Source organism: Homalodisca vitripennis, chromosome 1, assembly GCF_021130785.1.
Source record: "Homalodisca vitripennis isolate AUS2020 chromosome 1, UT_GWSS_2.1, whole genome shotgun sequence".
In the NCBI taxonomy this organism is placed as follows: Eukaryota; Metazoa; Arthropoda; class Insecta; order Hemiptera; family Cicadellidae; genus Homalodisca; species Homalodisca vitripennis.
In genome coordinates, this window is record NC_060207.1 from 97,460,811 (window position 1) to 97,473,857 (window position 13,047).

Below are 13,047 nucleotides of genomic sequence, written 5' to 3' on the forward strand. Positions count from 1 at the left end.
AATATGCCATAATTAACTTTAGTGTAATTATTTGCTCTGTACAACTTCTCCAAGGCCTGAATCCTCCTTGGTATTCTCCAAGTTCTTGATCTAGTTGGTCTTAATCCTGTTGTAGAGAATCTTTGAAAAAATCTTATAAGTACAATCGAGGAGTGATATACCTCTATAGTTATCCGGATTACATCTGTCACCTTTCTTAAATAAAACCACGGTGGTTTTATTTATGTTCTTTTGGTAATTTTCCTCTTAAAAATAGGGTTACCTGAGAAGGGATATTCAATTATGATTAAACATCAACTGGATACATTCATGATAAATGGTATATGTTTCACACATAATATAAATAGACACCACAACTTTATATTAGGTAGAATGTGCTTAATATAGGGCCCAATATAAACATTAAGCCCAATAGTAAAATAGAGAAGTAAAGAATCAGAAAATATTATTTTTATTTTTGATTACTGATATTAATGGAAACATTGTGATATTGGAATTTTAAGCTCATATAAATTAATAAAACTGTTGTTTTTCATCTTTGAAGGATAAAATAAGAATGGTTTTGAAATCTATTGATGAGGAAAGCTGTTCACATCTGAAGTCCACATGTTGCCTTGACTGTTCTAACAAAATAGTAATATGCAGGTAGATGGTGAATTACCTTAGTGATCTCACAGTTGTGTCAGCTGACTCGTTAAAGGCAAATGGCTCTTATGAGAGCCAGTAAGGTTATTATTAGTCCAATGTTAGGTTACCAGTTGCATGTTGAGAAATTTAATTAAGAAAATATGTAAGCGTGTCAGTAATAACCTCCTAAGTAACAAAATTGAGTTCTTGAACAACAAGGAATGCAGATCTTAAAAATACTGTAAGAGGTAATGTGTGTGGGTTACATGCATGTAGGAGATATTCACAGTTTTGAGATAATGATAAGAAAGACAAAGTTAATTTTTTTTTCCACAAAACATAAATGCTTTCATAGTAAAGGCTAATATTGGAATTCATAATTATTATTACTGTATTAAAGTCTAAATTTACATCAGACATTTTTGAGCCAAGCCTAAATTAAAAGCTTTACCTCTTTTAACATATTTTGATACAATAATATTTCAAATATTGTTTTCAAAGTAATATCGTTCCCGTAAATCAAATCTCTAAAAGTCAAATCAAATTCAGTGCATGTATAGCACCATTACACTACTCAAAAGGAAAAAGAGAACACACAATCACAAAACGTGTTCCTTTTTAGGAGGTTTATTTCTATGGCATTTTAATTGATCATTTTGTTTTTTTAAGGGGAAGACGAAAACCCATTCAGAACTTTTTATTGACCTCCCTGGGAATTGAACCCATATCCTTTTTCCAGCCATTGGTGGTGGTTCGGAAGTCATCTTTAACCAATTGGTTCCCAGCTTAAGTGTTAGAGAGGGCTTCTTAGCCCTAACTTCGCCTTACTTTACTTTTTTACCTTTTAGTAGAGCTACAACCTTACTCTTAGGCTATAGTAAAGGTCCTTTTTGTGTGCATAGACATTATTAACAGAGGATGGCCTGAGGGTCGATAGTCTTACAAAATCTGCCCAAAAACAAACAAAAGCTCAAAAGTAGCTAGGGGTGAACTTTCAAACAACACATTCCTTGTAATTCATTTTATTTACACTAAAAGATGACAGAAATGAATGATGAGGTACAGAAAAAAGGCAATTTTTGCTACATTATTTATAATCTCCCATTAAACGAACAGTAACAACATGGACTGGATTGAGCATTCAAGTAACATAACAATAATACAATACAAACTGAGATATCACAATTAATGTACAAGCGTGAACGAATGGCAAGACGTTAACCAGATATGGTAAAATTATACAAATATATATTTACACCCAGTATAAAAAAAAATATTCATGAGACAACCTTCTGAGTATACAACACGCTCAGTTTTGTTTACAGATATTATTAAATGAATAATGTAAATTTTATAATAATGTAATAGAACTCTTACAACATTTCATTACGGTACTTAAATTATTTCAGCTTTCATCTTTTCACTAGGTACATAAATCTTGCTTCAAATGTTATTGTAATTCATCGTAATTATTATTTAGATTTAGAATTAGAGATATTATGTAAAACATACTTTCTGCACATTCTACTATTAATAATCTAAACTTTATTGTCAAGAAAATTTGTTTATGTCAATTCTGAACTAGATTGAGAGCATAAATTTGTTAGTTTGACAAATAAAAAATAATAAACTAAGTTTTTTATAAAAAAAAAACTGAAAGCCATATATTCATTGCTCTCTTTCTTTTTTATTAGCAACAAGTTATTCTCTTTTAGCATGACTCCAGTACATATAACTATTCAGGTGTATGGAATTGTTAACAACAAAATAAAAATTATTTGATTCCTTTTTCAAATACTATAATTTAAAGCAAAACTTTTAAAAATTGTACTTAATTACTTCCATTGTACAGTTATCTATAGCATTGTTTACATACATACATACATTTTAATTGAATACAAATTCTGAATACAAGATTTTAATTGATATAACCATGTAAAACATTATTTTAAATGTCAGACTGCATTCTCCAGGGCTTCTAGAAATACATTTTGAAACCATTAAAGAACTAATTTCATACTTAATTATTAATAACCAAACATTCTAGAAATGTTGTCCTTGATATATTAACGTAAAACAGCACATATTATAATGACAATGTCAACAGAGTCATGTCCAAAGGCTGATTTGTGCAGGTTTCTAGATCTGAATGATTTTTATTATAATACAACAAGGATCTTTGTAGTATTGTAAATATTATGAGTAAAAATGATGTGAGTGGTTGTTTGTTAGAAAGGGCAACTTCATATTAGAAGTCAAAAAATATCTTTAAACAATGTTAAAAACAAAGCAAATGTATTCTAGTGAGAACTCTTTATCTTCTATATGGGCATTGTGTTACTTATCTTGCAACTATGATTTTTTTTAACGTAAAACTTAAACAACTTTTAAAAATTTGAATAAAAACTGTCCTAAAATAGCATTTTAAACTATTGCTGAAAATATTTTAACAATGAAATGACAAAGCACTGCAAAAGTATCTTTCAAAATATTAGTTAACTGAGCGGGTCTATAATCAAACCTTAGTAATACTTATAATAATAAAACACAACCATATAAAATCAATCTAGCACTTAAAAAGTCATGGAATTTAGATCTTACAAATCTTACAGATTACTAAACTCAATATAGTGCAAAGAAGTTTAGATTAAAAACTTAAACTGTTTATGAAACAAACAAAGATTTTACAGATAACTAGATAAATGGCAAGATACAATATAAACTTTCTCTTTTCACATACACATACTGAAAACATTGTAGTTTGCACAGCAGCATACCCAGGAATTAATTTTGAGGAGGGGTGAGGATAATTTAAGGTATACAAAATATTAATATGTATGTGTAGATATGTGTGTTAATGTATTGTTACAATTTTGACAGGGTTTTGTTTATCTGATTGAAAATACTGATAAGGTCTACAGATGTTTGGAGGAGATTAACCCCCATATTAACTTGCACACTCTCCCCCTCCCACCCTAAAGGTATGCTTCTGCTTTGCCATGTCCTTGTTACCAAAGATTTCCAAAAGATCTAGGTAGGGACGTATGTCCTCCTAGGCTTTTAAACTGTTTTCTTATGGAGTTGAAATTAAATATGATTACAAAAATTATTTCTACGTAGTGAATTCCATTTCAAAACATTAAATAGGCTATAAATTGGCGACAGTTGTAAAAATGGTTAAAACCAATTAAAAGCACATAGGGGAAAATACATAGTTTTTATATATAAATCAATATATTGGGTTTAAATAATTATAAATAAAAAAACTATTTCAAAAATTTTTCTAGAGATGTAACAAAATACACTTAAAGGCTGAATTAGATCAAGTTATCAATTTGATTTAAACGGTACAAAAGTTTCATGTTTTTACATTTTAGAATGACTATTTTTAGAGAGATTTGTTGTTTGTCTAATTTTTAAGAATATAATGGATTGTAAGAAATAACAATTCAATCAAACCAAAAATTCAGATAATTAGAAATATAAATTTTTATTTTAGGTAAAAAAACTACATTTTCATAAACAAAACAATTATTGTTTATTGTTCAGTAACTGTAGCTGTTTAGCATTTTGGAAAAATCTATTCAATGACTTATCACGTACCCTTATGGCTATCTATTTTTCAACTTAAAACTATTTTGGCTCAAGAGAGCCTAAAATAGAGTAGAAAATCCGTTGCAAACCAAAATGTAATTTTAAACCACAAAATTATTCTTTATGTATTATAGAGGAAGTAACCAATTAAATATTATTCATGCAAAATTCAATGTTATCTGAATACCTTTTTTATTATAGAGAAACATAGTATTACAACTACAATTTAAGTTTGTCATAACTATTAAAAATGGTTTCTGTTTTTTTAACCTTTCTAACAAATGGGACACAAATTCAAAGAGACATAAATTCTCTGTTATTTATGATCCTAGAGAAAAAAATAAAACGATTCTGTAATGCTTATAACAATTTTGTTATGGGCTATTTTTGTGTATCACAATACATTTTTGAGATATAGAGTACATGTAAATCCCATGAGAAAAAATTAATAATATATCAGTTGTCACAAAATCTACCCACTTCTTCCAACTGAGCCGGAAAGACTATTAATTGCATAAATACAAGATGTTTTTATAAGACTGTCTCTGAGATATTGGCTTCAATGAAACTTTGTTTTACTTTAGAGCATTCATAAATTATTTGATGGTATCGTAAACCCATATTTTTAGGTTAAATATTACACCATAAATATGATAAATCATATTTATAAAAATAAACTCAAGTTTTAAGTTTTCACAAAGCAAATAGAAATTAGTCAAAGTGGAAATTATTATATATTATACATCTAAAAAATTAAATTGTTTTTAAATCTTACACTTTAATCAATTTGCAATCTTTTTAACACAGCCCTCAAATGTTTCCTTCTATTTTGATAAATATCTCACTAGATACTATATGTGTAAAATAGTAAGCCGAAATAAACATAAATACAATTTTGTTTATACATGCTTAGAAATAACACTGATGTTGTGTTGAAAGTTATTCCTAAATACATAAACAAATATACTTACTGAATTTCAACTTTCTAAAAAATATCCTGTTTCTTAGAGAATGATTAATAAACAAATTATATAGTTGAAACCAGTGTGTGGTAAAGTTAACAAAAACTCTTTTAGATGGTACAATTACAAAAGATATGCTTATTTTGTCTTTTTATATAAATAATAATAAAAGATAATAATAAATAATAAGGGTAATTTTTAGCAAATAATATTTTCTCAGAAAAGTTTATTAATTTAGCATTTAAGGTTCAGACATAAATAAGACTTTAAAGACAATTGAATTTTTAAAAATGTATAAAAATAACTGTTGTTTTTTTACGCACAATAGTGCTTCTGAAATGTCTTCAAATCTTTGTTGAAGTATGTTCAAAGAAATGTAATTGACTTAATTAGTAATTAGTTAACTATAACAAGTAACACAATTATATAGGATATTTTTGAAATTAGAAATAATTGGGAGATGGATACTGATGAAAGTGTTGATTTTCTTCAATGTGTCATAGTTTTGAAGAGTCAACCAAAATTAGAATTAAAGAAGTTTTTTTTTTTATAACCAATTTAAAGTGTGGAAATACAACTATTGAATTTGTCGATTGATTTAATATTTAAAAATTAGCAATCACACAGAATTTAGCAACTTGAAAAATATGCTACAAATGAAACGATGAAATAATTTTTATTACAAGAGAAAATCCACTACACAACAAACCAATATAATAATATATTACATTTCTATTAAAATCTATAATTCACACTAAACACTTACCTAAAATGAAGTCATGTTTTTACAATTTGATACTTTGTACATGGTTGGCACAGATATAATATACATACAATACATACAAATAGTAGGAAAAGTCCTTGAGTATTTATCGAGTATTTAAGTGGGCAAACCTTACACAATGACTAATATAGTCATATATTAAATGCATACAATACTGTACTTAATCTACAGTAATTTTTGACTCTGTATAGATTTAAATACAGTAACATTTCATTACCTTACAGGTAATCTAATTTCACAGAAGGAATGTAAAATTCCAGTTTTGTTAGTTTTTATTTATGATTTGTAACAATTCATCTTAAATTAGTGAGCTTAAATACAGTAAATTAATCTTTGTTCCATGTCACACATTTGCATTTGAATGGAAAAGATTTTGTTCCATAATAACAAGCAAAAATTAGAGCTCTTTAAACGAAGATCAGTTATTTGTACTAAGTTATTATGTGTTTCATTATTTATATACCCACATGTAATTTGGTATTAGGTGGGTTTTTGAAACAGCTTAGCTCTACACTCTGTCACAAAGATCCTTCCCGAACTATCCAGTATAAGCCCAAACTTCTAAATCCATAATAAAATATTTAAAACTTATATGGCACACCTTTATTAGTCAGGTTGTGAAATTTTTAATTAAACACAATTTTCACAAAAACATCTTGAGGAAAGTAAGTGAAAAATCGATGTGGTAGAAAGGAAACGGATAAACGTCTAAAAATGCAATTATTAAATGAGAGAGCACATTATTGACACAGAAACAAGAACTACACGATGAGATAATTTATGACGAAAGCGGATTTCCAATCTGTGACGTCGTCGATTTCGACCGACTCCCGCTGACTTTGGAAGACTATTTTGATTGCTACGATTACGATAACATCCCTTATGGCACTAGTTGTACGGCCAGGAGTGGCGGATGGCCGTAATGGGGGTGTGGGATGGCAGAGGGGTCGTAGGGGGGGCCTCCAAGCCCCGCCGGAACCATCCTCACTTCTTCAGCTCATTCCCTAAGTCTTTGGGCTTCGTATCAGACAAGACACCACTCTGTGACGAGCTCACCGAGAGACTGTTCCCCGATGGATACATCTTCTCCAGGTGCTTCAGTGACTCAGACAGGAAGTTCTGGAATAGTAAAGAATAACAGAAATATTTAAAATTTAACCCTTTGAGAGTAGACGATTATTACTATCCAGATGCCTTCATCAATGGCACAGATTTTGCCATTGCTAGGTGTAGTATAGAGATTAAAATAAATATATAAGTTGCTTACTATACATTAGTTATTATTTAAATAGCACTTTTATTAAAGTTATTTTATGTATTGTGTGAAGTTTATTCTTAAAGAAAGCACCTTTAAGGTACAAATAAGTTAAACAGTTCCGAATTACAAAGTCTTAATAGTGTAAATCTTATGAGTAAAATATGTTAGAACTGAATTTTTGGATAAGGATTTCACCTAAATACTGCTTTTTAATTTTTAGGTTTCTTTACATAGGAGTGTGTATATGTTCTCAAATCGCCTACTCTGTAGACATCCATCCAAGTTTCAAAATTTCATGCAACACTGAACGATGAGTACCTCAATCTAATTACGTTTCAGAATCCATAACTTAGATGTCGTAACCAACAACAATGTAACTCCTAGATTCAAATATATATACTGAATTGAGGAAGGACTGCCAAGGCATTTCGTGCACAAAAAACTTAGTTTGATATGCTAGGAACAAAGAATCCACATGTTCCCATTATACCTACTCTAGATCCTTGAATCATCAGGTGCCGGACATAATATTTAGGTTAATCATTTATTTCAGTACTAGGGATAGTTTACAATAATGTGATACATTGATTGATGGGTCACCACAGTCATCCTCAACTATGTCTGGAGAAGTTGTATATATTACAACTTGTTAATATGATTAACTTTGCAAATAAATAATTATCATTATTGCACAATTCTTGTTACATAATGCTGTATAAATATTGGTCATTCACAATTCATAAATCCTATAACTTATTCAAATCCAAAAAATAATTTAATAATATTTTTTAAATAATCACAGTCTGCAGTTATTAAACTTAAATCATATGATTCTTCCATTTAGAACAAAATATTTATAATGATAAACAATCACGGTTTTATGTAGTGTATTCCCATTATCCACTTGATCACTAACATTGAAAATTTAAAGTGATATCTGGTATTTTAAAGTTTTATATGAGGTCATTACACACAGATCTCAATTTAGTCTGAGATATTTGACTTTCTCTCCACTCCTTCCTCCAAATTATCTAAGGGTTATAATCACCTGTATGGCAGTGAGGGCTGCAACGATGGCTGGGCTGCCAAACCCATGTGATATGAGGGAGAAGTGGGTAAGATGTCGCTGGATACTAGGCTCCAGGATGTGTTGAGGCCGGGTATTGCACAATGGGGACCTATCCTGGTTCAATAGGTCCATCAGTTCCTTGGTCACTTGCCTGTAAACAAAGTAATAGATGAGAAAACATTATTTTTCTCTATATAAATAATATTTTACAGGGATAAATTTATTATTACAAATATTGCACCTGAAATATGTACGAGTATTTAAGAGTATGAAAACTTACTTGGTGGCGTGGATGAGCTCCTTTCGCCTGTAGGATTCGGTGGGGTCTGACGTATGTTGTCTACTCAGGTACTCAGCTACTTGGCGCGCAGGAAACTCTGTCTCACAGACATATCCAAAATCCCGTGCCAGGTGAATTGCCTCTCCTGGAAAAAAAAATACTTTGAAGTCTCAAATTTTAAAAGAGATTTAGACAGTTATGAACACATATACCACTAAATGTAGTGAGCCCAAAACTCCTGCAATAAAATATTTTCTATATTATATATTGTTGGATTTGATTGAATACAAAACTTAAAAATTTAACTTAATTTAACTTTAATTTACCAATGGATTTAATGTACTTTTTTTAATGGATTTTCCGTGATAAGTACAAGATTTTTCAAACAAATCTTACTCTTATAACGAAAAGCTGTAAGATACCAGATTTATTGTGAATATAGGTTAATGGCAACTTTGTCTATTGTATTGTATATTTATGTATACTGTATGTATGTGTGTATATATATGTACTGTTTTTCATTATATGCCTCTGGACGTTTTAGTCAGATGCAGACGTCATGGAGAGCAGCTTGTTGGTTGGAATATTGTTTTTATTTTATTAGGAAAGGACTCATTTCATTTTATTTTTGTAAATTGTTTTGTTTTCGTTACGCTGACCAGCTACTGGTTTTTGGTCAGTGTATTTCCAAAGAATGTAAATTGTTTTGTATTTGTTTGTAATTGGTAGAAAATAAAGTATTATTATTATTATATGTAAATGCACTGACAGTTAGGGTAATTATTAATAATAAGTTACCAGTCAATACTGAGTAATATTTTTACATTTTACTATAAAGAAATACTGACCATTTTGGCTTTTATGTTAAGAGCCACTTCTGACAATCTGAATTAGTTTCATTTACTCATGTCTCATTACTAGGCTACTAGTATTGGCTGTTTAAAATGGCATCCAAATTGAGGGATAGTAACTTGTATTACCCACAACAAGGATTCAGTATAGAAAACAATTCTGATTTTACTTTCCTAGTAGGATATAAAACACTGTTGAATATTTCCAAAAACAAAAATGTCTTTCAATCATTACTGACCAGCTCGCCAAGTAAGTAGGTTGTTAAGTACCATTGACTGACTATTTTATATTTCCGTAAAGTCTATCAGCCACTACTAACTTTACCTTACCAAGTAGGATGTCAAACACTTTTGATAAATTCACCAAAAAACTGTCAGCAAAGTCTCTCAGCCACTACTGTGTTCACCTCATAAAGTATGATATCAACAGCTATTGATTGACTTTCTTCAGCCATTACTGACAATACCTCACGAACTATGATATCAATCATTATTGACTAACTTGCTGCAAAGACTCTCAGCCACTACAAACTTAACCTTTCCACAAAGCCTCTCAGCCACTACTGACAACCATTCTAAAAAGCCTCTCAGCCACTACTGTCTTAACATTTCCACAAAGGCCCTCAGCCTTTACTGAAATCACATCACGAATTATGATGTCAACCATTAGTTGACTAATTTGCTGCAAAGCTTCTCAGTCATTACAGTACTGTCTTCACCTTATATAGTATGATATCAACAATTATTGACTAACTCGCCGCAAAGGCTCTCAGCCTCTACTGATTTTACTTCACCGAGTAGGATATGAATCATCGTTGACTAACTTAGGATATGAATCACTGTTGACTAACTTATCGAAGGGACTTTCAGCCACAACTGACATGAGGCACAACAGTGACCGGTCTACATATAATCTACCGGCGTAATTAAAAACAAAACAAGCGCTCGACAACAATGAGAATGTAATCAAAATACCATTTCAATTCATTTTCTCCAGCTTCTCTTTTTATCACGAATCCTATTATTTGTGGTTGTAAATTAATCAGCGGTTGTTTAGATTTTTTTAATAAGTCCGCCGATTGAGGTGGCGCCAAGACAATGCGTACAAAGCGCTACCGAATCCATTGTCCACCACAATAGCCGGCCGTCTTGTGCTTGTGCAACATACAGTATCGGTTAGAATCAGCCATAGTCTATACGTGTGACTGAGCGATGCTAGCAGTTATCTGTACAGGAAGTGTAGATATAGAGGGTACCTCATGTGTTTATATCTAAGTATCGTAATTGCCTCCTCCTTCAGTGCTCAAGCTTAGAATAAGTTTCCAAGAAGTTACGAATTGTACAATTTTTATTCCTGTTTAATTTAATTCATGAATCACATTTACAATTATAACAAGTTATATGAATGTCTCTTAAAATGTTTATACTAAAAATGTAAGCTACTACATTCTCAAATATTATTCAAGAAATCCAATTAACAACTCCAATTTAACATCACATTTTATAAATCATAGTTATTAAATCAACCTACCGTTTACCGGGTTGTTGTAAAGTACTGGTTTCTTTTGATGATTTCACTATCGTACTCACTTAGGCGTATTCAAATTGTGTTCTAAGTTTATTCTGTGTTGTACCCGAGTATAAATAGCTTATCTTATAGCAGTTAACTGTGTTAATAACTAATAACTTATCCATAAAACTACTATAAAAAAATTAAACATAAATTAGGCTGGTATAAAAAAAATTTCAATGATATAACATTGATTAGAAAACAAAGTTGTTATACAAGTTAGTACAATAATACTCAATTTAAAGTGCATAACGTGTATATTTTTAATCTCTGAAGCACTCTACTAGCGTGAGCCTCTCTTCTAAACCCCTCAGAAGTGTATTTCACCGTAGAAATATTCATACTTGGATGTCCGTTAACGGCTATGTGATTCCAGGAAATACAACTAACTATCTTATTACGCATTTTCCCAACTTCTATACTACTTAAAACTTCAAATTTAACTTTTCAAAATCTTTACACAGAGATATAATATAGTTGTATTATATTTATTCATTTTCAAAACTATTTTTCAAGGCTATGAAAAGCTTATTAATTTTATTCCGAACAAAAAAAATGTTATTATGAAAAAGTATCAAAAATGTCATCCAGGCTTCAGTCGCTCTGATACTAGGTAAAGGGAATTAGTAATCTAATGCCTAATTGTCTAGTCGAATAACTTAAATAAAAAGCCTAGAATTCTACGCGGATTTCATTTTTTCCTTTTTAAAGACAAATGAAATCTATTTTGGTTAGCATTTGCAGAGCTGTGCACAACACCAATCTTAAGAATTTTCTGCTAACGTGCTATTAGATACTATTAATTTGATTCATTAACAGTTTAAAACGGAGCATGGGGTAGCACGGTTAATCGGTTGGTGGTTGCAACAAAACACTTGATTCTTGCCATTGTTAATAATTGACTTCATAGACAAACCTTGTAATTGATGTTTGATGTTATTTCTCCCCTGTATACAAAATGTAGCTTCAGCACACGGTAGGTGTAAATGCCATATAATTCAGGCACAGGAAGCGAGCCTAGTCACCGTTAGTCGATTCATCCACAAACAACGTAATCTTCGACTGGGAGAATATTAAGTAAATAATTTGGGCGTCAACGATGCAGTTCAGGGCGGACGTGGAGCCTCGTTAAAGGAATCAAACTCGATGAAACTCCTGTAATTGTGGCGGAATCGTTTTAGAAATTAATTACATTCTAAATTACCGACTGATACAAACCAGTTTGACGCGGGTCCGGAGTCCGTTAGGCGGCTGTGGAGGTGCTCAATCCGCAGAATCAGAACTTTAACGTGACTTTCCACTCTGCGATACATTTTTATTAGCGAGCGTGTATAGATAGGTACACTGTTTTACGGGGGTTCTGAGACCATTGGGCGGCTGTGGAGGTGCTTAATCCGCAGAATCCGAACTTTAACGTGACTTTCCACTCTGCGGTACATTTTTCATTAAGCATTGTGTAGCGCTGATAACATACTTTGTTATAGACATAAGCAAAGATCATTCGATAAAAGTATTTACAATAATGGGCTTAATTAACTTTCATCCTCGATCCAAGCAACATACAGATATATGTTTAGAACTTCCAAGCAAGTAGTTCAGTCATGCGTCGAAGCAGACACAATGAAAGAATGATGAAGTTTTAAAACTTGTCTTATGAAATTTATCTGCCTCCCTTAAACTGCATTCATCGGACAGTTCAAACCGACAAGAACATGCGAAATCACAACTGCCAACAGTATGATGATAAATTTACAAGCAAACAAGGAATAGTTTGTAATTAACTTTCCAGACCGGCTAATTTGTTTCTCGGTGGTTCATTAAAATCGCTCGGAAGGATGGAGATGTTTCCCGCTTCTGGTCGTGATTGCGCCCGTTCCAGGAGCTGCTTGCCGTCAGTGTCCGCCCCCTTGGGCTTCCGTCGACAGCGACTTGAGGAACGATCTGACTTCTCCCATCTTTCTTGGTTTGTAGGACCGTAACTAGCGATTCGGTAGCCCGGGACAGCTTAGTATTTTATATGCTCTCTTTTTAAGATAATGTATTATATGTCAG

The 13,047-nt window shown here is 31.4% G+C and overlaps 1 protein-coding gene across 1 annotated transcript; it reads right to left on the bottom strand.

The window, feature by feature from the left end:
• Window positions 1-1,633: 1,633 nt before the first annotated feature.
• On the bottom strand, window positions 1,634-12,308 carry LOC124372649 (transcription factor AP-2-alpha-like). Its single transcript, XM_046831083.1, has 4 exons — window positions 12,200-12,308; window positions 8,575-8,719; window positions 8,274-8,445; window positions 1,634-7,086 (listed from the first exon to the last, which is right to left on the bottom strand). The coding sequence occupies exons 1-4, from the start codon at window positions 12,306-12,308 to the stop codon at window positions 6,952-6,954; spliced, it is 561 nt and encodes a 186-aa protein (XP_046687039.1). The 3' UTR covers window positions 1,634-6,951.
• Window positions 12,309-13,047: the final 739 nt, after the last annotated feature.